Source organism: Choloepus didactylus, chromosome 23 (genome assembly GCF_015220235.1).
Source record: "Choloepus didactylus isolate mChoDid1 chromosome 23, mChoDid1.pri, whole genome shotgun sequence".
Lineage (NCBI taxonomy): Eukaryota > Metazoa > Chordata > Mammalia > Pilosa > Megalonychidae > Choloepus > Choloepus didactylus.
Window position 1 is genome coordinate 11,152,774 of NC_051329.1, and position 24,014 is coordinate 11,176,787.

Below are 24,014 nucleotides of genomic sequence, written 5' to 3' on the forward strand. Positions count from 1 at the left end.
AAAGATTAATATTAGATGAAAGGTTTATAGAAAATTTTATAATGGGGAGGTAAGGCTAAAACCACCTGAACCCAATAATCAATCTTACTACTAGAACAAAAGTAGGACCAGATATTGTGTGCTTCCAGATGTGATGCAAGAGGACACACAGACCCATCTAATATTCTTGCCAAAGGAAAAAAAAAGGTGAATCTACATGTGATCAATGACATCACAAGAAGTAAATGGACAAATCTACACGATAATTGGTTTCTCCATAAAGCAACAGCAGGAGGATAAAAATGCAGAGGAACTACAGGAAATGTAATACAGTGTAGATCTTGTTTAAATCTACAGTCAAGCCAACTGTAAAAATATATTTTTTATGAAATCTGGATAATTTGATTATGTGTGGTTATTAGACAGTACCAATGAATTACTGTTAATTTTGCAAAGTGTGATAACAGCACTCTGCCCACGTAAGAAAAATGTCCACATTTTTAAAAGATACATACCAAGTATGTGGGAATTAAAATATAATTGTCTAGAATTTGTTTTAAATACTTGAGTAAAGAGCAAAGGACAGATAAAAGGAATCATGGAAAGTGAATCAAGAGGAAAGCAAATACCTTATCACTTTCCATTTTCTTAGGATAGCCAATGCTCAAACTTGACATTCTTTGCAGTGTAGCTGTTGTGAGTTATTAGAAATGCCTCTATAAAACTGGCTGAGGTTCCCTCAGCATATATAATTTATCCTCTCTATTTGAATAACAGAGCTTCCTGAAGTTAAACTGTAACTTATTATGAAATCAGAGCTATACTGTAGTGCTTGCAATCACTGCGATACTTTTTAATATTAAAACATAAAAATGTCCCCATTGCATAATTTTAAATAATCACTGGAAACAGCAACACCAGGTAGTAATTCATGAGCACCTTAATATTAAACTCTCACTCAAAATGGCACTGACAGAAACTTTTGTTCCCTATAAGTAGATTACTTTAAGGTATCTAACAGTTTTTCCAACAGTTTCAAGTGCTCCAAAGCAAATACAAAAGATATTATGCTTATGAAAAAAATTAAGAATTTAAATTACTAAACACCCACAAAGTAATGATGAGTTCAAACACTGAAGAAAGTTTCTTAGTTAAGAACAAGTAAAAATTCTAATTTTTTTTTGTCAGGAGGGAAGTTATTGGGTACCAAGCAATGTTTTTCCTTATAAATCATTTTATTTTCTAGTATTTCTCAAATAAAATTGATGGTTCTCTATTAACTGGATGGTAAAAAGGAACTCTTCAGCATTTTTCAACATTAAGAGAGTTCCTTTTAAGATAAATGTGTTTTCTACGGAACTTCTTTAATCATACAAGTAAAAGAACTAGATTACACAACTAAGTTATACTAGATTATACAACTCCCTCATTTTATAGCTGAGGAAACATCCTTCTAATAGAATTTTGAAGTTGGTTTTTTTAAGTGAGCTGCCTTCTGCTTCAAAAGAAATTTGGGAATTAGAGAAAAAAGTGTATGTCAATATAAAATAAGAAGGTCAGAATTCTGGCAAACGAGTCTAGCAAATCTTTTCAAATTTAACATCCAAAACTTCCAAATTCAGTTATTCTTTTTGCAGTGGAGAGGGATATCCGAACAGTCACTACTGATGAGTGTTTCTCCTCCTGTTTTTGTTCATAAAAATGCATATGAATACTCTTAAGTAATGTTGGTCATCAAAAGTCAATGTACAAACTCATTAAAAGTCAAAGAAGCTGAACCACGAATATTTATCCGTCATAAACTGAGTTCCTCTGTTCATGCAGCATGCAGATGACAAGCAAACACAGGCAGGATTATTCTCACCTTTACCTGCTCTATATGTCTTGGCTTGGTTCACTGGCATGGGCGTCATGGGTATCGGGTATAGAGGCTTGAGAAAGTCAAGAAAAGAAATTAAGATTAGGCTCCTAGAAAAATAAGAATGCAATCTATTAAAGGCATACCTCGTTTTAATGCAGTTTGTTTATTGTGCTTTGCAGATACTGCATTTTTTACAAATTGAAGATTTGCGGCATCCCTGCATCGAGCAAGTCTATCAGCACCATTTTTCCAACAGCATGTACTCACTTCATGTCCGTATCACACTTTAATTAAGGTATATACGTTGTTTTATTAGACATAATGCAATAGAATGTATCTAAATTTATATTTGACACCAACCACTCTTTAACTGTGCACTGTATCAAATATAATACTTAAAATACTTAATGAGTACACTATAGTGTAAACATAATTTTTATATCCATTGGGAAACTAAAAAGATCATGTGATTCACTTAATTCAATTTATGCTTTGTTGCAGTGGTCTAGAACTGAAACCGACAATATCTCCGAGGAATGCCTGTATTCTCTCCTAGTTTTATACCTGCTACAGACCTAGCTCTGAGAAAGTTTCCCAATTCTCTATCAGCCATTCAAAAATTTAAAAAAAGCATACCCACACACAAGCAAACAAAACAAAAACAAACAAAAAAAACCAACAATAACAACAAAATCAAACAAAAGTAAACCTAAACCATCTTTCTCATGTGGCTCTTCACCAGAAAAAATTCTCAGATTTAGGTCCATACACTTCCAACACATCATACCACTGCATGCTTCCCTCTTTTGAATATTTCTACATACCATCATTCCCTCGAGTCTAAAGAGTGCTTGGTGTCAAATATAAATAACTAGGCAGGGTAAGAAAACATCAAGTTCTATGACATACCTGCACACCTGGGCTCACTGGGACTGGATACATCATATTTGGTGCAAAACAAACGGGTTGAGTATAAACTGGAGTTGGCTGCTGATGACCCACCATAGATGGACTAGGTTGTGCTTGAGGCCGAGGTGAAGTTGGGGTGGTAGAAGGCTTTGGCTACAAAAACAAAAACAAGATTCAGCTCTCTTTTAAGGTGAAGAGTTAACCATTATTGCAATTTGAATTGGTTTTCCCAATACTTGTAATTTTTATTCACTATAAACTAGGTCCTACCAGTGATAAAAATTCATAGAAAATAAACTTCCACATGTTTGACATAAAGGAAAAATACTATGGTAGAAATCTGAAGTAAAACTTCACCAATTAATCAATAATATTATTAAAAATGGTATTGTGTTTTTTAATTAACTTTTTTTAAAATTAACTTTTTTAACTTTTTTTAAAATTAAAAAAAACATACAATAAAAAAACATTTCAAACAGACCATAACAAGGGAGTAAGAAAAAGACAACTAACCTAAGATAACTATTTTACTTTCAACATGTTCCTACTCTACCCCAAGAAAGTTACCTAATATAGCAACATCTCTGTGAACTTGTTTCTAGTATACCCATCAGAAATTAACAGACCATAGTCATTCCTGGGCATTCCCAGAATGTTAAATTTACCCACAATAGCTTATCTGTTCTTATTGGATTATTGTTTCCCCTTCCTTAATTGCTCTCTACAACTAGTTCCCCTACAATCTACATTATAAACCATTTGTTTTACATTTTTCAATGATCACATTAGTGGTAGCATATAATATTTCTCTTTTTGTGCCTGGCTTATTTTGCTCAGTATTATGTCTTCAAGGTTCATCCATGCTGTCATGTTTCACGACATCGTTCCTTCTTACTGCCACATAGAATTCCATCGTGTGTATATACCACATTTTATTTACCCACTCATCTGTTGAAGGACATTTGGGTTGTTTCCATCTCTTGGCAATTGTGAATAATGCTGCTATGAACACTGGCATGCAGATGTTTGTTCGTGTCCCTGCTTTCAGATCTTCTGGGTATATAACGAGAAGTGCAATAGCTGGATCAAAGGGTAACTCTATATCTAGTTTTCTTAGGAACTGCCAGACTGACTTCCAGAGTGGCTGAACCATTATACATTCCCACCAACAATGAATAAGAGTTCCAATTTCTCCACATCCTCTCCAGCACTTGTAGTTTCCTGTTTATTTAATGGCAGCCATTCTAATTGGTGTGAGATGGCATCTCATTGTGGTCTTAATTTGCATCTCTCTAATAGCTAGTGAAGCTGAACACTTTTCCATGTGATTCTTGGCCATTCGTATTTCCTCTTCAGAGAACTGTCTTTTCATATCTTTTGCCCATTTTATAATTGGGCTGTCTGTACTATTGTCACCGAGTTGTAGGATTTCTTCATATATGCAAAATATCAGTCTTTTGTCAGATACATGGTTTCCAAAAGTTTTTTCCCCATTGAGTTGGCTGCCTCTTTACCTTTTTGACAAATTCCTTTGAGGTACAGAAACTTCTAAGTTTGAGGAGTTCCCATTTATCTATTTTTTCTTCTGTTGCTTGTGCTTTGGGTGTCAAGTCTAGGAAGTGTCCGCCTAATACAAGGTCTTGAAGATGTTTCCCTACATTATCTTCTAGGAGTTTTATGGTACTGTCTTTTGTATTGAGATCTTTGATCCATTTTGAGTTAATTTTTGTATAGGGTGTGAGGTAGGGGCCCTCTTTCATTCTTTTTGCTACGGATATCCAAATCTCCCAGCCCCATTTGTTGAAAAGACTGTTATGACCCAGCTCAGTGACTTTGGGAGCCTTATCAAAGACCAGTCAGCCATAGATCTGGGGTTCTATCTTCGAATTCTCAATTCGATTCCATTGATCAATATGTCTATCTTGTGCCAGTACCATGATGTTTTGACAACTGTGGCTTTATAATAAGCTTCAAAGTGAGGGAATGTAAATCCTCCCACTTTGTTTTTCTTTTTTAGAGTGTCTTTAGCAATTCGAGGCATCTTCTCTTTCCAAAAAAATTTGATTACTAGCTTTTCCAGGTCTGCAAAGTAGGTTGTTGGAATTCTGAGTGGGACTGCATTGAATCTATAGATGAGTTGGGTAGAATTGACATCTAAATGACATTTAGCCTTCCTATCCATGTACACGGAATATTTTTCCATCTTTTAAGGTTCCCTTCTATTTCTTTTAGTAGAGTTATATACTTTTCTTTGTATAGGTCTTTTACATCTTTGGTTAAGTTTATTCCTAGGTACTTTACTTTTTTAGTTGCTATTGAAAATGGTTATCTTTTTCTTGAGTGTCTCTTCAGTTTGTTCATTTCTAGCACATAGAAACATTACTGACTTATGTGCATTAATCTTGTATCCCACTACTTTGCTAAATTTATTAGCTCTAGTAGCTGTGTCATCGATTTCTCAGGGTTTTCCAGATATAAGATCCTATCATCTGCAAATAATGACCGTTTTACTTCTTCCTTTCCAATTTTGATGCCTTTTATTTCTACAGACAATCCTTTTTAGGTTCTAATGAATTGGGGTAGCTGGCAGTAGATACCTGAAACTATCAAACTACAACCCAGAACCCATGAATCTTGAAGACGATTGTATAAAAATGTAGCTTACGAGGGGTGACAACGGGATTGGGAAAGCCGTATGGACCACACTCCCCTTTGTCTAGTTTATGGACGGATGAGTAGAAAAATGGGGGAAGGAAACAAACAAACAAACAAAGGCACCCAGTGTTCTTTTTTACTTTAATTGCTCTTTTTCACTTTAATTATTCTTCTTGTTATTTTTGTGTGTGTGGTATGAAAGTGTCAGGGATTGATCTTGGTGATTAATGTACAACTATGTAATGATACTGTGAACAATCGAATGTACGATATGTTTTGTGTGACTGCATGGTATGTGAATATATCTCAATAAAATGAATTAAAAAAAATAGTGGCAGTGATTTTTAAAAGAACTGGAGAAAAGTATTTTGAAAAAATCAAAAGAAAAAATCTATCTTTTACCAGTTAAGTAGAATACTGATAACAATATATTTTCAAACCCAAGAGTCTAGCTGGCCAACCTTCTTCATATTCTGAGACTCAGAAAGATTCAAAGATTTGCCCAAGATCACATCTAAGTGATGACAAACAAGGATCTTTTCTATGGCTCAAAAATATCCACTAATAGTCAAATGAGAAAAAGGAACTTAAAGTATAGTTTTTAAAGCAACTACAATTAAATTCAGATGGAAGGTATGGAAGAAGAAATATTACTACTACTAAAGAATAATTTCCAGAGACTACATTACTTCAAAGAGTACAACATTCTTACCTGAGAAAAGGAACGAGGGTTGAACTCCTTTGCATTGGGATTCAATGTGGATTTCCTAACTTGCCTAAAACGGAAAAAAACAAAGTCCAATGAAATATGCAAGGGACTTATGTTTTTCTAAAATTTTCCATGCTTGACTTTTTAAAAAATTGATAAACATATATCAAATTTAAACAATTTTCACTGGAAGACCATTAATCCTCTTTACTATTTTTTTAAAAAAAGAAGTAAACATGTTTATCACATGTATCTCTAGATTTTTAAAAAAACTGGCAAAAGGACAACTTTTTAAACAGTGTGTGTAATGTGCACCTGTTTCCCCCAGAGACAATCAACAAATTGTCTTTCAAGTGACAAGACAATAGTCCCTTACAAAATGTTACAATTCTTAACACCTGTTCTCTAGCATACAGTATTTTATTTTTGTTTTCTACATGACATAACCTTGGGAAAATCATGGCTCTACTAAAAATCTTTGCAGCAAATGAAGGAAAAGAATTGATAAGGTCTCATCTTATCAGTAATCTGCATTTCAAAAGTTCAGCTGTAACCAGGTTGTTTGGAAACCAGAAAGTACAAATAAATGGTGGGTAGGTTCTGCGGCTAGCCCACAAAGGTCTATTCAACTGACAATATATCAAAGGTACAGAGTTAAGTCTATCTGACCATTAATTAGAATGCTGTTTCTGAGGAAAACACTATGAATGCAAAGTAGGCAACAAGATATTTTTCTCTCCTAGCCAGTGGCAGTGCTTAGCTCTGGTAGCATAGCAAGGGTGATTACCGACTAGGGCCCAGGGAGATAGGTCTCAAAAGCCAGTCATTTCTCAACTCCCTGTAAGTTTTGACAGAAAAGCCTTTCTTAATCATACTTACTTTTTTTTGCCCTGGGGTACAAAAATGGTAGAGGAGGGAAGAGAGGAGAGTACACAGGTACAATTACCTATTTTACTTAAGATGTAATTTGTTTAGATCACTTGTTTGCAAGTTGAGGTCTGCTTATAAAGCACTCTAGAAGCTCTGAACACCTTTTTAAAAGTTAATTAGGTAAAAGTATATGCCGAATTCCAGATTTACTCACTCAGCTGCGTCTTTCTTCTCCTCTTTATCATCTTTCTCTGCTTTACACCCTGGACTAGAAGTCTGAACCCCTTGGGATGTGACCTCAGGGCCCCTCTTGTGCTCTGAGTTACTGAGTATCGAAGGGGAGATGCTGGGGCTGTTGGGCTTGCTACTGCCGCTGGTGCAGGTGCTGCTGCTATTCTCAATAAAGGAATCCTTAGTGCTCGGTTCAGTTTTGTCTTTGTTCAAATCTCTTGACTTTTCCCCCTCTCTATTTTTGTTTAACAGTTGATCCATAGATTCAGAAGTAGAACTTGGCTGTAACTAAAAAAAGGAAATAATTATACTTAAGTACTTTAAATAATGCTAGTAATCAATTTTCTCCATGAGCACAAGACAAAGCAATATTATTTCTAAGCATGAAATGTATTGAACAAAGCTTCTTCATATAAGAGTCGTATTTTTATTTCAAGGCAGCAATAGCAAAATATCTACACAGCACAATCATAGTCATCTAAGCACTAAAATGTCCTAGCTTCAAAAATTAACTATTTACTGAGTGCCTACCATGCATGTTTCAGAAACTTTATGGAAAACATGAAACAATTCCTATCCTTCTAAAGCTTGCCAACTGGGTGAGAGCAGACATTAATAAAATGGGGTAAATGCTATGGGAACATACAGTAAAGGCAACCTATAGCAAGGTGTGGCTTCTCAATAGCAATGTAATGTAGTCTAAGGTGTGAAAGATATTTAAGAGTTGAGGGAAAAATCCACAACAAAGCAACTAGAGCTAATGAACAAAATCAGCAAAACAGTGGGTACAAGATCAACACCCCGAATCAGTAGTGTTTCTACACACTACTAATGAACAACCTGAAGAGGAAATCAAGAAAACAGTTCCATGTACATTATTAGCAATTGAATATCCAGGAATAAATCTAACCAAGGATATCAAGGACTTGTATGCAGAAAACTACAAAACATTCTTAAAAGAAGTCAAGGAAGACGTAAGTAAATAGAAGAACATTCTGTGTATGTCCACTTAGTCCCATAAAATAAAAATGTGAGCTCTCTTTCTGTCTTTGTGATCTCTTTGCAGATTGCCTGTGATGTATCTATCACATTTGGTAAAATACTATTCAATAATAAAATGGGTTTTCTTTCAATTCTACTAAAAAAAAAAAAAAAGAATGAAGGTGGACCTCTACAAAACACAATGTACAAAACCTCAAAAAGAACCAAAGACCTAAATATAAGAAATAAAACTATAAAACTCCTAAGAAGAAAAGCATTAGTGGCTGGACAAAGGGTGGGATACATGTACAAGAAATGATATATACACACACCCATGAGGAGTGAGATTGTAAGGAACCTGAAAGCAACATTAAAGATTCTAATTTTAAATTATCAGGGTAGTGGGAGGTCACTGAAAAATTTTAAGCAGCATATGGGACTGAACAGATTTATAGTTAAGAAAGATGACGGGAGCAGGTTTAAGGAGAAGGAACTGAAGGGAGGAAAGTGAGGATGTGGAGCCCATTATGGAGGCCAGACTAAGACCTTGGTTTGCCTGAGAATAGTGGTGGATTGAACGACAAATGTAGCTGAATTCAGAGGGCTACCTGACTAGACGTGCTGATCAGTTAGTCTTTCTAAACTCATAACTAAAGAAAGAACCCCCCCCCCCCCAAAAAAAAAGAACCATCAAGAAAAGCAGAAGACAAAAAGTTAGTGAAATAAGTTTCGGGGTTTTAAAATTTGCAGAAAAGAAAGAAATGCTATCACTGATTCAAAATGATTTAAGAGGCCATATTCCATAGAAGAAAATAGGGACAGCTGAAGGAAATGACAAGTAAAAAAGAAGTAGAAGAAGCAAAAGACATGGGGGAAATACAAGCAACAGCACTGGGGTCAGGGTGGTGAGAATGAGCTAAACGGAAACGTATGCAGCAGGAGAGGATCCCTAAAGGTTAGACAGAAGACTATCACCTCCGTCTCTGCACAGGTAAGCCAATTTCAATGGCTTCATTTCTGAGGCCCTTGGAATCTGACCAAGTGTCTTTATGCATGGCAGGTGCATCTCAAGCTTCACTGCATCACCAATATGACTATGAAGTCCTCAAGTAGCTGAGGTCAAAAGCTGTTTGGGGCATTTATCTGAGCCTAGTGGCAATTTAAGTCACAATATCGGCACCCACTATTAGAGTCTACTTTTGTTCACAAAAATCTCTAGTAAGGGCTACGCACATAATAGACCAATTATGTAACACAGGAGACTTCTACAATGTTTATCACAAAATTCCTCGCGTAAAGACAAAAATAAGACATTTATTGTCATTATTATTCTTATAATGGCAAACAGTTATGAATTGGACACTGTTCTAAATTATTTACAGACTATTTAAAATCTTTTCAACAGCCCAATTTGATGTAGATAATATTACTGCCATTTTACAAATGGGGAAACTAAGGCACAATTCCTGATTTTAAAAACTCCTCTTTGCAGTATTCTAAACCAAAGGGAAATCCGAGGTTCCTGACTCAACAAAAAAATGTTGACAGCCAGTATAATTCTGGATGATCCATGTTTTGGGAATAGGAATTAGCATTTATGTGATAGTACGAATGCATACTATGTGCCAGGCATTCTACAGGCAATAAACAGTTTGGTTCTAACAAGAACACTATAAAGTAGGTTTTATTATCCTATTTTGGCTCTGGGAGAGAAGACAACATGCCCCAATGTTATATATATGGTATGTGAGGGCCAAGATTCAAAGCTGGTCTACTTACCTCCAAAATCTACACTATTAATCTGTTACAGATGAAAGTGCTAGTGTGATTCTTAGACAAATAAAGCTAGCAGCACCCTATACATAGCTATATTGGAGCCTGAAGATGGTTCTCAAGGGGAAAAAACAAAAACACAGGGTATTGCTATTTCTGTCTCAATGAAAAACTAGAGATTCCTGTGAACAAATGTAGCAGCTCAGGCCGCCCATGTGCATGTCATGAGGGTGGTTGTGATTATTAATTCATCGAATAGACATTTAACTGTGTAACCATGCATTATTACCCCTCAAATTAAGATGCACTGCAAGAAGCTTAAACACAAAGATGGCCAGGGCTGTCATTCACTAGCTTTGGGAACTTGGGCAAGTTATTTGAGTTCTCTTTGCCTCAGTTTCCTAATAAACCTACTAGAGATAACAGAACCTACTTAGAAGGGTTGTTAGGATAATAAAGGATTTAAAGGATAAGCACTTAGAACAGTGTTTAGCACACAGGAAATCCTTAATAAATTTAAGTGAATAGCATTATTTTATCTGAAGAGAATAATTAGACACCTCACTGTTGGGAATGTGCAATGGTGCAGCTGCTTTGGTAAACAGTCTGGCAATTCCTCAAAAGGTTAAAAATAAAGTTACATTATGATTCAACAATTTCACCCCTAGTTATGTATCCAAAGAAACAAAACTATACATCCAGCAAAAATCTATACATGACTGTCCACAGCAGCATTATCCATAATAGCCAAAAAGTGGAAACAACCCAATGTCCATCAACTGATGAATGGACAAATAAAATGTGGTATATCCATACAATGGAATATTATTTGGCTATAAAAAGGAATAAAGTACTGATACATGCTATGAGATGGATGAACCTTGAAAACATCATGCCAAGTTAACAAAGCCAGTCATAGAAGAACATATATTGTATAGTTCCATTCATATGAAATGTCCAGAATAAACAAATCTATAGAGACAAAAGTAGATTAATGGTTGCCCAGAGCTGGGAGTGGGGGTGGGGTTGGGAGAAATGGGGAGTGACCACTAAAGGGTACGGGAATTCTTTGTAGGGTAATGAATATAGAGACAAAAGTAGATTAATGGTTGCCCAGAGCTGGGAGTGGGGGTGGGGTTGGGAGAAATGGGGAGTGACCGCTAAAGGGTATGGGAATTCTTTGTAGGGTAATGAAATGTCCTAAAATTGATTGTGGTGATAGTTGCACAACTCTGTGAATATACTAAAACCACTGATTTGTACACTTTAAACAGCTGAATTTTAACATATGTGAATTCTATCTCAATAAAGTTGTTACAAAAAAAGATACTATCCTTAAGTATTGGGGACTGAAACATATCCCCCCCCCCGGCTCCCCTCCCCCCACAAAGGCATGTGTGTTCAGGTCCCAAACCATGGTCCTGTGAATGTGACCGCACTGGTAAACAAGCCTTTGAAGACATCATTAGTGCACCAAAACTGAATGAAGGTGGGCCTTAATCCAGTATGTCTGAAGTCCTTATAAGCAAAGGAAATTGGATACAGGGGGAAAAAAAAAGAAAACAAGCAAAAACAAACAAACAAACAAACATGGGGAGCAGACAGAAGGCAATGGAACCTGAAGAAGAAAGGAGAAGATGTCACCACATACATTGCCATGTGACAAAAAAGCCAAGGACCCCAAAGATTGCCAGCCAGCCAGAAGATAGCAACCCCAAGCGGGAGAAAGCTTTCAAGCCTCTGAAACCGTGAAACAATATACTCTGGTTGTTAAGCCAACCTATTTATGGTATTTGCTGTAGCACCTGGGAAACTAAAACAATATGCTTCCGAGTAAAAATATTTCTTTCTTCCTAACAATAAATTCAGTGCAAATGTAAATAAGAAGTGACTGAATGACTGTAAAAACAATGCAGACAGAAAAAAAAGTAAATGTGTAGGAATACCTACAGCATGGCATTTTATATATATATATATATATATATATATATATATATATATGTATATATATATATATATATTACATAAGAAGATTATGCAAAGTAATACCCTCTAAAGTTAGATACATATTCATATATTCCCACTGCATGGGAAAGAAACTTTACTCTCAGGAAAGGAAGAGAAGGAAGGGGTTGAGAAAGGGTAGGTGGCACAGGGTGACTTTAACTGTTGGAATGCTTGACTTATTTAGCTGGGTAGTGGGTATGGGCATTCATTCATTTTTCTTTATATCATTTGTATGTACAAAATACCTTAACATTCATCTCTTGATTCAGCCACTTTTTAAAAAGATGAGAATCATTCCCTCCCCCTCCTCGTAAGCTAAGTTTCAGGATGGCTTCTTGAATTGGTTTCAAAACCTATCTTGATATCTACAGTATATTTAGTAAATACTGTGCAAAAGCAGGAAATAGCCATCAGCAAAGCCTACCGAATGGAGAAATGGTTATTATAGAAACGTTTCTACCACAAATAATATACTTGTAGCATAGAGTGTCAATCTGCACAAGTACCTTAGAACACTACGGTCTAGTATATCTTCCACTTGCCATCCTTAACGTTTAATATTTCTTAAAATTCTAATTGATTAATCCAATGTAGTACTTACCCTAAAATCATTCTTGAATTTCTTTAAGTCATCAATCTGTTTTCTATGTTCAGAAACAATTGGTGATATACCTATAAAATTAAGAACTATCAGATGCAGATTTATTTCCAACCTCCTTTAACTTAAAGATTCTTTTAGTGTAGGAAGTTAGAAATGGAAATAAAGTCTATTAACAAAACGTTCATTTCGATATACTAATTATGATTTTGGCATTTGTCAAACATTTAAATATCCACAATACCAGGCATAAGATTAGACAAGTTCACAGAAATGTTGCTATATTAGGTTATTTTCTTGGGGTAGAGTAGGAACATGTTGGAAGTAAAGTAGTTATTTTAGGTTAGTTGTCTTTTTTTTACTCCCTTTTTTGGTTTGTATGAAATGTTTTTTTATTGTTATTTCTTTTTTAAATAGTTAATTTAAAAAAAAAGAAAAAAAGAAAAAAATATGCAGAGCCCCTTTGAGGAGCTGGTGGATAATGCAGGGGTATTGGGCTTCCCCACCTTAATGGTTGCTGGTGTGCTCAAAGACATAGGGGACTGGTGGTTTGATGGGCTGAGCCCTCTACCATGGGACTTGCCCTTGGTAAGACCGTGGCTGCAAAGGAGAGGCTAGGCCAGCCTATAATTGAGCCTAAGAGCCTCCTCCCGAATGCCTCTTTGTTGCTCAGATGTAGCCCTCTCTCTCTCTAGCTAAGCCAACTTGGCAGGTAAAATCACTGCCCTCCCCAATAGTGGGATCTGACACCCAGGGGAGTAAATCTCTCTGGCAACGTGGAATATGACTCCTGGGGAGGAATCTAGACCTAGCATCATGGGATGGAGAACATCTTCTTGAACAAAAGGGGGATATGAAAGGAAATGAAATAAACTTCAGTGACAGAGAGATTCCAAAAGGAGCCGAGAGGTCACTCTGATGGGCACTCTTACGCACAATATAGACAACCCTCTTTAGGTTCTAATAAATTGGAGTAGCTAGCAGTAAATACCTGAAACTATCAAACTACAATCCAGAACCCATGAATCTTGAAGACAACTGTATAAAAATGTAGCTTATGAGGGGTGACAATGTGATTGGGAAAGCCATAAGGACCACACTCCCCTTTGTCCAGTGTATGGATGGAAGAGTAGAAAAATGGGGGCAAAAAAAAAAAAAAAAGGTACCCAGTGTTCTTTTTTACTTTAATTGTTCTTTTTCACTTTAATTTTTATTATTATTTTTGTGTATGTGGTAATGAAAATGTTCAAAAATTAATTGTGATGATGAACGTACAACTATATAATGATACTGTGAACAACTGAATGTACGCTTTGTATGACGACTACATGGCATGTGAATATATCGCAATAAAAATGAATTAAAAAAAATCAATTGAAGGAACACTTTGAGGAGGCTGATTTGGGAAAGCATGCCCCCCCCCATCCTCCCACTGGCATAAATAAACCCTATTTTCCTCTTAAAAAAAAAAAAGATTAAGACATACTACTTCCCATTTCTACAGTTATATTTAAAGCTTTTTCAAAATCCTACCTTTATTTTCGGCTTTTGAAAAGCTAGGTGATGTCTCACTGGGCTTCACATTTTCTTTATTCCCTGCAGGAGAGTGCTGCCTCTGATCTTGAAGCCTGGAATCTTTTGCTAGAAAATAATTTTTTAAAAAAATTCAAAGTTAGGAGTTAAAAAAGTGAAAAGGGAAAACATTCAATGATTTTGGTTTTCTATGTTTTCTCCTTTGCAGACATATGAAATACCAATAATTTTACTGACACTGATACTTATCACCAAGAAATGTTAATAACTGGTAACAACTGACATTGAAGAGTAATATTCATGAAATTAATGATACTAAACAACTAATTTCACTGATATAAAACTTCAAATGTGCACTCAAATATATATCTATGAATAAAACATAGCATTCTTCATATAATGTAAAATCTCCACCATCCAACTCCACAAAGAACAACAGGAATCTGGAAGCCCTTTCTTACATACCCTCAATAGACGGGGTAACAGCTCTGTTGGATGCAGGACTAGCAGGCGTAGGAGATGCAGCTGGAACAGGCATGGCAACAGCTTCATTTGGAATAATGCCAGGTTGGGGAGAAGCAAGAACTGGCCCACTAGGAGAATTTCCAATACTGTTCTGTCTGGGAGATCTGGGTCTGTGAGTTTTAGGGGATAACCTTGGAACTAAAATAAAGGGGAAAATGATCTGTTACATTCTCAGCTCACATATCACTCCCTCAAAGAGTACTCTAATGAAGTACCCTCCACGCCTTACCCCAATTTCTCTTTATCCTACCACTGTTTTCTTTTCCAAAGTTAAAAAAATAGTGGTGGTAACTATCATTAGAACACAAATATTTCAAGAATGACACCAATCACTAATACTTAATACAACTGTGGTTTTCCCTCCTGACTAAAAGTATAAATCCGAAGGCATGAATAGTTTCACACGTAAAATGCAGTATTTTGAAGGAAGTTGGAAACTATTCCTAAGGCAGGATAAATGCTACTTTCAAGATCAAGATAGCATCATTTTCTACTAAAAAGTAGGACTGAATGGTTCTTTTTAAAAATGATGGTGAAGGTGGTGAATACATAAATGTATGACCATGCAGAAAACCATCAATTATTTACTTGGGATGGAATGTATGGTGAGTGAACAAAACCATATTAAAAAAAAATGGGTTGATGACAAAACCTCGAGGGCAATATACTGAGTTAAATAAGCCAGACACATTAGGACAATTATTGCAGGGTCTCACTGATAGGAACTAATTATAATATGTAAATTATATGTAAATTATAACATGTAAACTCATAGACATGAAATATAAGGTACCAAGATATAGGACGAGGCTTAAGAATGGGGAGTGGTTGCTTAGTATGAGCAGAATGTTCAATTAGGATGAACTTAAATGTTTGGAAATGAACAGGGGTGTTGGTAGCAAGATGTGAGAATAACTAACAGTGCCGAATGGTGTGTGAATGAAGTGGAAAGGGGAAGCTCAGAGTCATATATGTCACCAGAAGGAAAGCTGGAGGTCAAAAGATGGGAATGTATAAAACTGAATCCTATGGTGGGCAATGTCCATGATCAACTGTACAAATACTAGAAATCGCTTCCATGAACCAGAACAAATGTATGACAATACAATTAGAAGTTAATAATAGAGGGGCATGTAGGGAAGAACTATATACCTATTACAAACTATATACTACAGTTAGTAGTATTTCAACATTTTTTCATAAACAGTAACAAATGTACTATATCAATACTATGAGTCAACAATTGAGGGGGGTTGGTTAGGGACAGGGGAGGATTAGAGTTTCCTTTTCTTTTTTTTTTTTTTTTTTCATCTTTCACTTTATTTCTTGTCTGGAGTAATGAAAAGTTTCTAAAAATGAACAAAAATTAAGTGTGATGGATGCACAGCTGTATGAGAGTACCCAGGGGCAAGTGATTGTACACTTTGGATCTTTGGATAACTATATGGTATCTGAACAATCTCAAAAAAAAATTAAAAAAATAAAAAAAAAAAAAAAAAAGTAAGGGAGTCCCTAATAAGTAGGCTTATTCCTTCCTCTCCTAAATGATAGACTAAATCATCTTTAAAGCAGCTTATAGCCATCCTATTTGCTATACTTTGCAATGCCAAGATCTACTATGCAGTAACTAAAGAAATCAGGGATCCAATTTAGCCAAAAGGGGAAGATAATTCAAACAACGTTTCATACTTCATAATGAGTATCTACCAGGTTTCATATTCCATTATAAATTTGCAGAGCTCCAATTCAAAGGTGTCAAGAAAATGGTTCAATTTGCTTCACTTTTGTTCTTTTTTAAAGTCTTATGCAAGGGCTATGGAGGGAAACTATTACTCAGTAATTGCCATTTTTTCCCAATTAGTATAAACATCAAACCTATATCACTATTCTGGATGTATCTCTGAATTTTTACTCTATCATTTCTATATTCATGTTGTTACTCTCAAAATCCATTCCCAAATTATATGAGTAATGTCAAATGATTAACAGTATAGCTAAGACAATAAATTTTTTTAAAAAAAATTTGTTTTCTAGTCAATTTTTATGTAATTGAAAACCAAAGAAGAAAATGGAAAGTACTAAGAAAACTATAATACAATTACACGTCACAGTAGACTGTATATCAAATAAAAACAGACCTTTAATGTTTAAGCTTAAAGACTTTTCTTTTTAAGGGTTCCATGGGCTGAATGAGATAAATTAAGACTGAAAAAGCAATCACTGTGTCTTCTTGCTTACCACAGTTATCACAGGAACAAAGTATTAAGAAATATGACTGACATAGTAGCAAAAGCAGTCAGCCTAATTGTATAATCAAAGTATATTTTTTATACTTTTACAGCTGCTGACTGTCAGCATATTCTTTAGACTAATCACAGATAAAACTTGGACCCCTAATTTGAGCTCGATATTCCTCACAAAGGAAGTATAGTTGGAAACTAATGTCATAGACAGATGGTAGAGAAACACACTGCACTGTGAGCCCAGAATAAATATTTGTGGAATGAATCAATGAAAAAAGTTGCTAAAAAAACAGGAATTAGATCCTTCCAAATAGTATTACATACTATATTTGCTTTATATTTGAAGGGCACTTTATAAAACTATATAGTATATTCATATTTATTACCTTTATACGAATTTCATTACAACCCATAAAGTAGACCAGGCAGAATTATTTTACTGATTGAGAAAACTGAAATTCAGAATGACCGCATAATTTTTTCTAACACATGGAGAATAAGTGGCAGAGCCCAGAATAAAATGTAGGTTTTCTCAATCCTGGTTATACTACCATTTTAAACATATAGGAGATTCTCTTAGTTGTACTAACTGGCAAAGACAGCATTAAATATACTTGCAATTCTTCAAACAGAACTTGATCTCAGTCCTTTTTACATCTAATAGAAATAAAAAATGAACACTGTCTTTATGCCCTAAGTCAAGTGTTACCTACCCCCACTGACCACTGATGACCATGTTCCCCCTGCAGGACTGGTCCTTGCCACTGGGGTAGTAGTTGCTTCATTTGGCGGGTTGTGGGATACAAATTCTAGGCCACTAGAAATGGAACCCCTCCCAGCAGAAACTCTGTGGTTTCGAGGATGTCGCTGGGCCTTTGGGGACATCCTTGGAGGTCCTAAGAAAGGAACAATGAACATCATATGAATGTCACAATGTCCACCAGTACTACTTTTCTGCTAAATAAACACACTCTCTCTCCCTTTCTCTCTCTCTCTCTAGTTTCTCTACAAAGGTAAAGAAAGAAGAAGAAGAAAAAAAAGCCATATGTATTTTTGGCCATACCAACTCTTTCAGAATTATTTTGTAGAATATCACAAAGTTTTATAAACAAATTTCATTGTATTTCTGTTTATTTTTAGATAAAGGGAGGGATTAAGTTGGTGGTGAGAAAAAAAACAGTAGATGTCATAACTCAAAGAATTTTAGCAATTTGTTTAGTCTATAGCCATCATCTGCAGAAATGTAAAAATAATGAAACATACAATGTTAATACAAATTATGGCTACGTAATGGAATAATTTTTACTTTACCATATACTTTTAGCTTCCTGTAATATATTAATTCTAAAATTGGAAAAAAAAATCATTTAACAAAAAATTGTTAATTAACTCCTATACATTCTTGTATTATTGAAATACATGTATATACCTTTCTTAAATTTCTATCTCTTCTGCCATGATAATCACTTTTACAACCCTTGGCTCAAAACAGCCCTCATTTGTAAGCAGTTTCTTAGACTTAACAGGCTGTTAGCTAAAAATTGTACTGTTAATGTGCGACATGTAAGACCAGAATAACTGACATCCAGAGAGGAAATTTGTACTATATGAATTCTCAAAATTGTACATCATTAATTCCGCCACCCCCTTAGTGATTTCTATTTCTGAAGAAGCCTATAGAGCACTAAACAAAGCCATCAAGTGGAAAGAATGGACAGAATATCTCTCACCACAGAAACCTGACAATGCTGACGTGCAGCAAAATGCATTTTTAAGTGTCAAAGCCAAGGCTCCTCACTTGTACCCCACTGCCAAACTCTTCAGAACATCAAATTAACATACACCCCTAGTAGGAAGTTAATCAAGGACATGATCTTAAAAAGCATATTATTAAATAGGAGATATGATTTATATCAAAGAATAATTTAAGAATTGAGTATTTTCATTTACATTTTTTTACATTCCTTAACAGAAAAAGATCAAGACAGTCTTGGCATAACTCCATGAAATAAAACTTTAACTTAAAAAATTTCATTCTTTTTGGTGAAATACATACTTACACACACCAAACATACTCTCCTATATTAAAAAACAAAACCCTATATTTAGTAGTTTTAATTTTGAAGGCCAAATTTCAGAAATGCTTCCCAGTGTCAACTAACTACATAATGACAAAATAAGTTTTAATTCAAATTAGTTAAAAAGAAAAATTGAAACTCAACATCCCCGAATAATGCAGAAGATATATTTCCATGTGTATAGTTGAGGAACACCTACATCTTAATGTAGTAAAAATATCTGAACTCATTAATGAGTCATGCCTTATCTAATATAAGTCTCATGATATAGTCAAACAATGGATCACAACAAATATTTCAACAGAACTTAACTTTCTATTTAGTGGCTACCATTAGGCATTTTTTGAGTAAGGAAGTCACCTTGAAAATAAGTGAAACCTGGTGGTCATGACTAGAAGCGTCAATCAAGATCATGTAACCTCTCGCTGCCCTGACAATAATAATTTATTTAAAAGCAGCCAACACAGTTTTCTCCAGGAAAACAGTTTCTGTCAGAAAACTTCATTATTCCCAATGTAAGTCATATTAACTGCAATTTTAATGAACAAATCAGATTAAATTTTTAGCACAAATACACTGAACTAGTTTCAAAAGTACATTAACACTCTGAAAACAGGTTTTTAATTACTACACTGTTTTTAAATCAGAATGTGACCTTTCTACAACACATTCACTTTATGATATGCAGCAACGGTGAATTCGGCATCAAAAATTAAATAAGAATTACAGAATTTTATTTCTTATTTTGATGAGGAAAAAAACAACCCTGAAGATTCGATTCACATTTTTAAATCAACTTATCTTTGATAAAGGACTCTCCCAGATTAAAATAGCCTTTCACTACACACTATTTACGAAGCTAATTTTCAAATTCCTCCAACATGTCTGAAAACCAAGTCTGTATTGTAATCTAAGAGGAAATACACGCACACAGCAGCTACAGGGGCTGTCCTTCTCAAAACGGCTCCCTCCATCACCAATCCTGCTAGGGGCCAGCAGGCAGGTTCATGGGTGCCTTGGCCAAGGATCTATACAATGGCAGGTTCTACATTAAGTCCAAGACTGGGTGAAGAAAGTTCACTCGTTTACCATTAACTGCTGTGTATACGGTAAAACTGGAAGGAAAAGGCCCTGGGGCAGACTTCTCTGGGACCGTAAAGGAGCATCATTTCCAAGCTGAGATCAACTGTCTTTCTTACAATTCAGTGACAGTGCACACAGCATTTATTAAATTTCTCTTTAATGAACAAAAGGTTAATAGAAATAGTTTTAATCAACTATAGTTAAAACACAGAAATTATAGGTTATTAAATAATGAAGAGGAAACTATTTTGTAATTATAAACTCACATAGGAGTTAAACAAAGACAAACAAAAACATGAACAAATTGTGGTATTGTACCTTCTGAAGACATGCGTTTAGGCATAGTAGAGACAGGAGCTGGAGAACCATGAGCAGAGGGGTGAGACGGGGGTCTGGATGGCCGCGAGGGGGGCCTGGAGGGCGGCCGTGTAGGGGTGGCTGCCCGAGGTGGAAGAGAGTTGGGACCTGACTGGTAGCGAGAAGGTGGGCGAGAGGAAGGAGATGGGCAAGGCGATGGCCAGGGAACACCTGACAGAACAAATGATATGAAGGAAAGTATAAAAACTAAAGAAAAAAATGAGGGAAAAAGTAAACAGAAAAAAAGTAAAATGACAAAAATGATTTCTTGTACATTTTAACCCTTTGAGGACAGCTATTTGATTGTGACAAGTTTTAACATGAACTTAACTGACATAAATTCACATTTTACTTTAACCTCCTTAAAATAAATTAAATGAATACACGTTCCCAAAGGGTTAATTAGGATCTACATTACTACTGAAGAAGACAGTTAAGACTTTGCCTAATTAATACTGCTTCTCTGTTTCTCAGTAACTTATTGTTAAAAGGAGAACATAATTTCACACAAGATAATTTCACACAATATATCACAAAACTGAGGAATAAGATTTACTATATTATTTTTAACTTTTGAAATATAATGAAAATAAGCAGCAGCTCTTCTAGTCAAATTAAAATGCTGGTTCCTTAGAATCATCTGTGATCTTCATCTAGTTTATACTGAATGTAAGTTTGAAATATCATTAAGCACGTCCCCTTTAAGTACAAATACACCATTATTTCCACTATTTACAAGAGTCACAGGAGTGACAAAGGGTAATATTCAACAGCTTTTTAAAAACCATTATCTTAATCTTAATAAATTGGGAAAAAAAAAGAGACCCTCTCAATAATTTATGCAGTTAAACACTTATCTAAAAGACTCCTTAATAAATAACGCAACTATAGAGCAGTCATCACCAAATTAATCAAACTGCTGGATTAGAATTCTGACAGGTCAGAATACAGTTAATATCTAAAATTACATTATTACTTACCTTAATCTTAGGAATTGTCCAGGTCTCCTCTCCATTCGATTCTCTACACACTTGAGTATCATACACTTCCCAGCCCCCTTTGGGTTTTTTACTTTGAAAATTCTGTTCATGAACAACTAAAATTCTTTACTCAGTGAGCAAAGAAATTTCACCCCCAAATATTAAATATAGAAAATACTCAAGAGTGTTCATTTGGAGAGGAATTCTGGAGAAAAGCCTCAAAACAAAACAAACAAACAAACAACCAAAAAAAACACAAAAAACCCCAAAACAAAACAAAAACCCAAATGAAATTGGAAACTCAGTGTCCTCTATTTTTATTAAACTTTACAAATTTAAACTAAAATTGAATGCCCACTCATTTCCATAAGTTAGTAACCTATCTCTGCTATTATTAACTACCTTACTTCCATACCACCCACAGTAATGCTGACCAGTATTCCTAACACAATCTATGAGCTGTACTTAACCTCAAATTTAGAGGTAGAAGAAAAAATGTCTCTCTACTAAAGACATAAACTTCTTTTACTTAAGTTGCAGTATCTACCCTTAGACTAGGACTTATTTTTCTGTTTTGTAAGCACATTTCTCTCTTCTCCATCACATGACTCTTGATCAGGTTTTATTTTGCAAGCTATTTCAAATCCTCTCTTGAATTAGGTAGAATATAAATAGATAAGTAAACATATAAATAGATAAGTAAACATTTACTGAAAATGAATCCACATTAACCACTGAGTGCTTGACACCACTTAGGACTTTTCATATAAACTATGTCTAAATAATTTTATTATGCAGTATTTTCACAATTGAGATCCTACCCAAAGTTTCCAATTTCTTTACAGGTAGAGTGTTTCTTGTTCAAGTGCATGTCTTTGGGTTAAATTTATTTTTATCTTAGTATATGAGAATTTTATTATACTAAAGTCTGTACATGCCAATGATATAAAACATTTTGCTGATATCCATAGAAGAAAATATGAAATAATTTTGAAATGGAAACTACTCCACAAAAATTGTTAAAGGTGTACACACTCATATCACTTATGTAAACTGTTTTAAGTATTTAGATAATTATATATTTATGATTGACAGATTTGGTTAAAATACTTGCCTCCATTAACTACTCTTTGGTCTGAACCAGAATTAGGGTTGAAATCTGAAGTGTGAGAGGTGGATCTTGATGGTATGGGGCCCGATCCAGACTGACCCATACGCGGTGAATTCTGTCTCCCACTTCCCCAGGATATGACTTCTCTGTTTCTTTGTCCAGGAGGAATATATTTATTTTCCCTGAAAATGAGAAATCCTTTAAATCATCTCCTACTAGTGATACCAGGCCAATGAAACATATCTAAAAGAAATTGAGGTGGATGGTTAAGTACTAAACCAAACTGCCTCATTCCCAGTCACCCCTATTTTTCCATCTTACCATGATTTCTAGCTTCTGGCCTTTCCCTTCCCTCAGATTCTCCTAAGCACAAACTTGAACAGATATATATTCATTCTAATCGTACTTGGTCTCTCTCTATGGCTGATTCTATTAATCACGATCTCCTTGAAACTTTTTCCTTCCTTGGCTTTCTCAATTTTATCTTTTCTGAGATCTCCTGTTCTTGCACTGGCTGTTCTTTGTTTTCTCATGGCATCAAGACCAGCAATGCTGGTGAATCTCAAATCTGTACCAACAGGCCCACAGTCTCAACATCTCTATTAGACACTTTAATTCAAATCACCAGATCCTAAACTATGAGATCCTTGAAAGACAGAATGTATATCTTACTCGATGGGGCATGAAGCAGGATTTCTCAACACACGTTTATGAATAAATGAATGAAAGACCCACAAGCCCCTCAAAGGCAATATATTGTACAAATGGACTCATCATCTCTCCCTTCAAACTTGCTCCATGTTTCCTATCTCCATTATCAGTATACTCATCAATCTTCTTAGTTATCAGAGAAACCTCAGGAACATCTCCAGTTCTTCTTACCTCTCTATCACCACCCTTGGTCTATTTTGTTACCCAGTTTTCAGATTCGAACCATTTCAATAGACTAGCTGGTTTCCATGGGTCAGCTGGTCCCCAGGGCCTTAGCATCTGTTCACATGCAAAGTCATCCCTTGCCTGAACCAATCTGTTTTCACTAACTCAGTTCCTATCACCATCTGCCACCACTGACTGCACCTCCAACATGCATTCTGTATTCCAGGTATGTAAAACAAAAGTAGCCTGTTCCTGAGCTGGGCAGATTCTTCCTCGTGGCCAGGCTTTTGCGTATCTTTCATCATGTGAAGAACTCCTCCCCTGTACTCCTACTCCTCTCTGAAGGCAGAGAGCCCTGTCATCCTATCATAGAATGTCACCTTCTCTGTGAAGCTTTCCCTAACCCCATGAATTACGCTAGCTCCTCCTTGCTCTAGATGTTCCTAATAATTTGAACACACCTCCAACCTAGCAAATCATATTGTACTGTTATTCTTTTATACGCCCCCCTCCCCACCTAATCATTATTCTTTAACTATAAGCTTGTCAAAGCATTGGTTTGTTCATCACTGTAATTCAAAACTTGGCCCTACAGAGATGACTCTCAAAAAATATTTTTTTGAGATTATCATAATCTTTTCTCTAACAGAATCTT

General features: G+C 35.3%; 1 protein-coding gene across 6 annotated transcripts in view; it reads right to left on the minus strand.

Moving 5' to 3' along the window:
• The window catches only part of ATXN2 (ataxin 2), a 198,073-nt gene that overhangs the window by 51,923 nt on the left and 122,136 nt on the right, over positions 1 to 24,014 (minus strand). For 3 of the 6 annotated variants that reach the window (XM_037816824.1, XM_037816820.1, XM_037816822.1), the window contains exons 9-18: positions 22,487 to 22,665; positions 20,354 to 20,563; positions 17,588 to 17,770; positions 14,572 to 14,769; positions 14,107 to 14,214; positions 12,577 to 12,647; positions 7,198 to 7,502; positions 6,117 to 6,180; positions 2,750 to 2,902; positions 1,844 to 1,910 (exon numbers count right to left, since the gene is read on the minus strand). In XM_037816824.1, coding sequence (XP_037672752.1) covers positions 1,844 to 1,910; positions 2,750 to 2,902; positions 6,117 to 6,180; positions 7,198 to 7,502; positions 12,577 to 12,647; positions 14,107 to 14,214; positions 14,572 to 14,769; positions 17,588 to 17,770; positions 20,354 to 20,563; positions 22,487 to 22,665 — 1,538 coding nt within the window. The remainder of the gene's footprint in view (positions 1 to 1,843; positions 1,911 to 2,749; positions 2,903 to 6,116; positions 6,181 to 7,197; positions 7,503 to 12,576; positions 12,648 to 14,106; positions 14,215 to 14,571; positions 14,770 to 17,587; positions 17,771 to 20,353; positions 20,564 to 22,486; positions 22,666 to 24,014) is intronic. The other 3 variants (XM_037816819.1, XM_037816821.1, XM_037816823.1) reach the window with 2 other exon arrangements.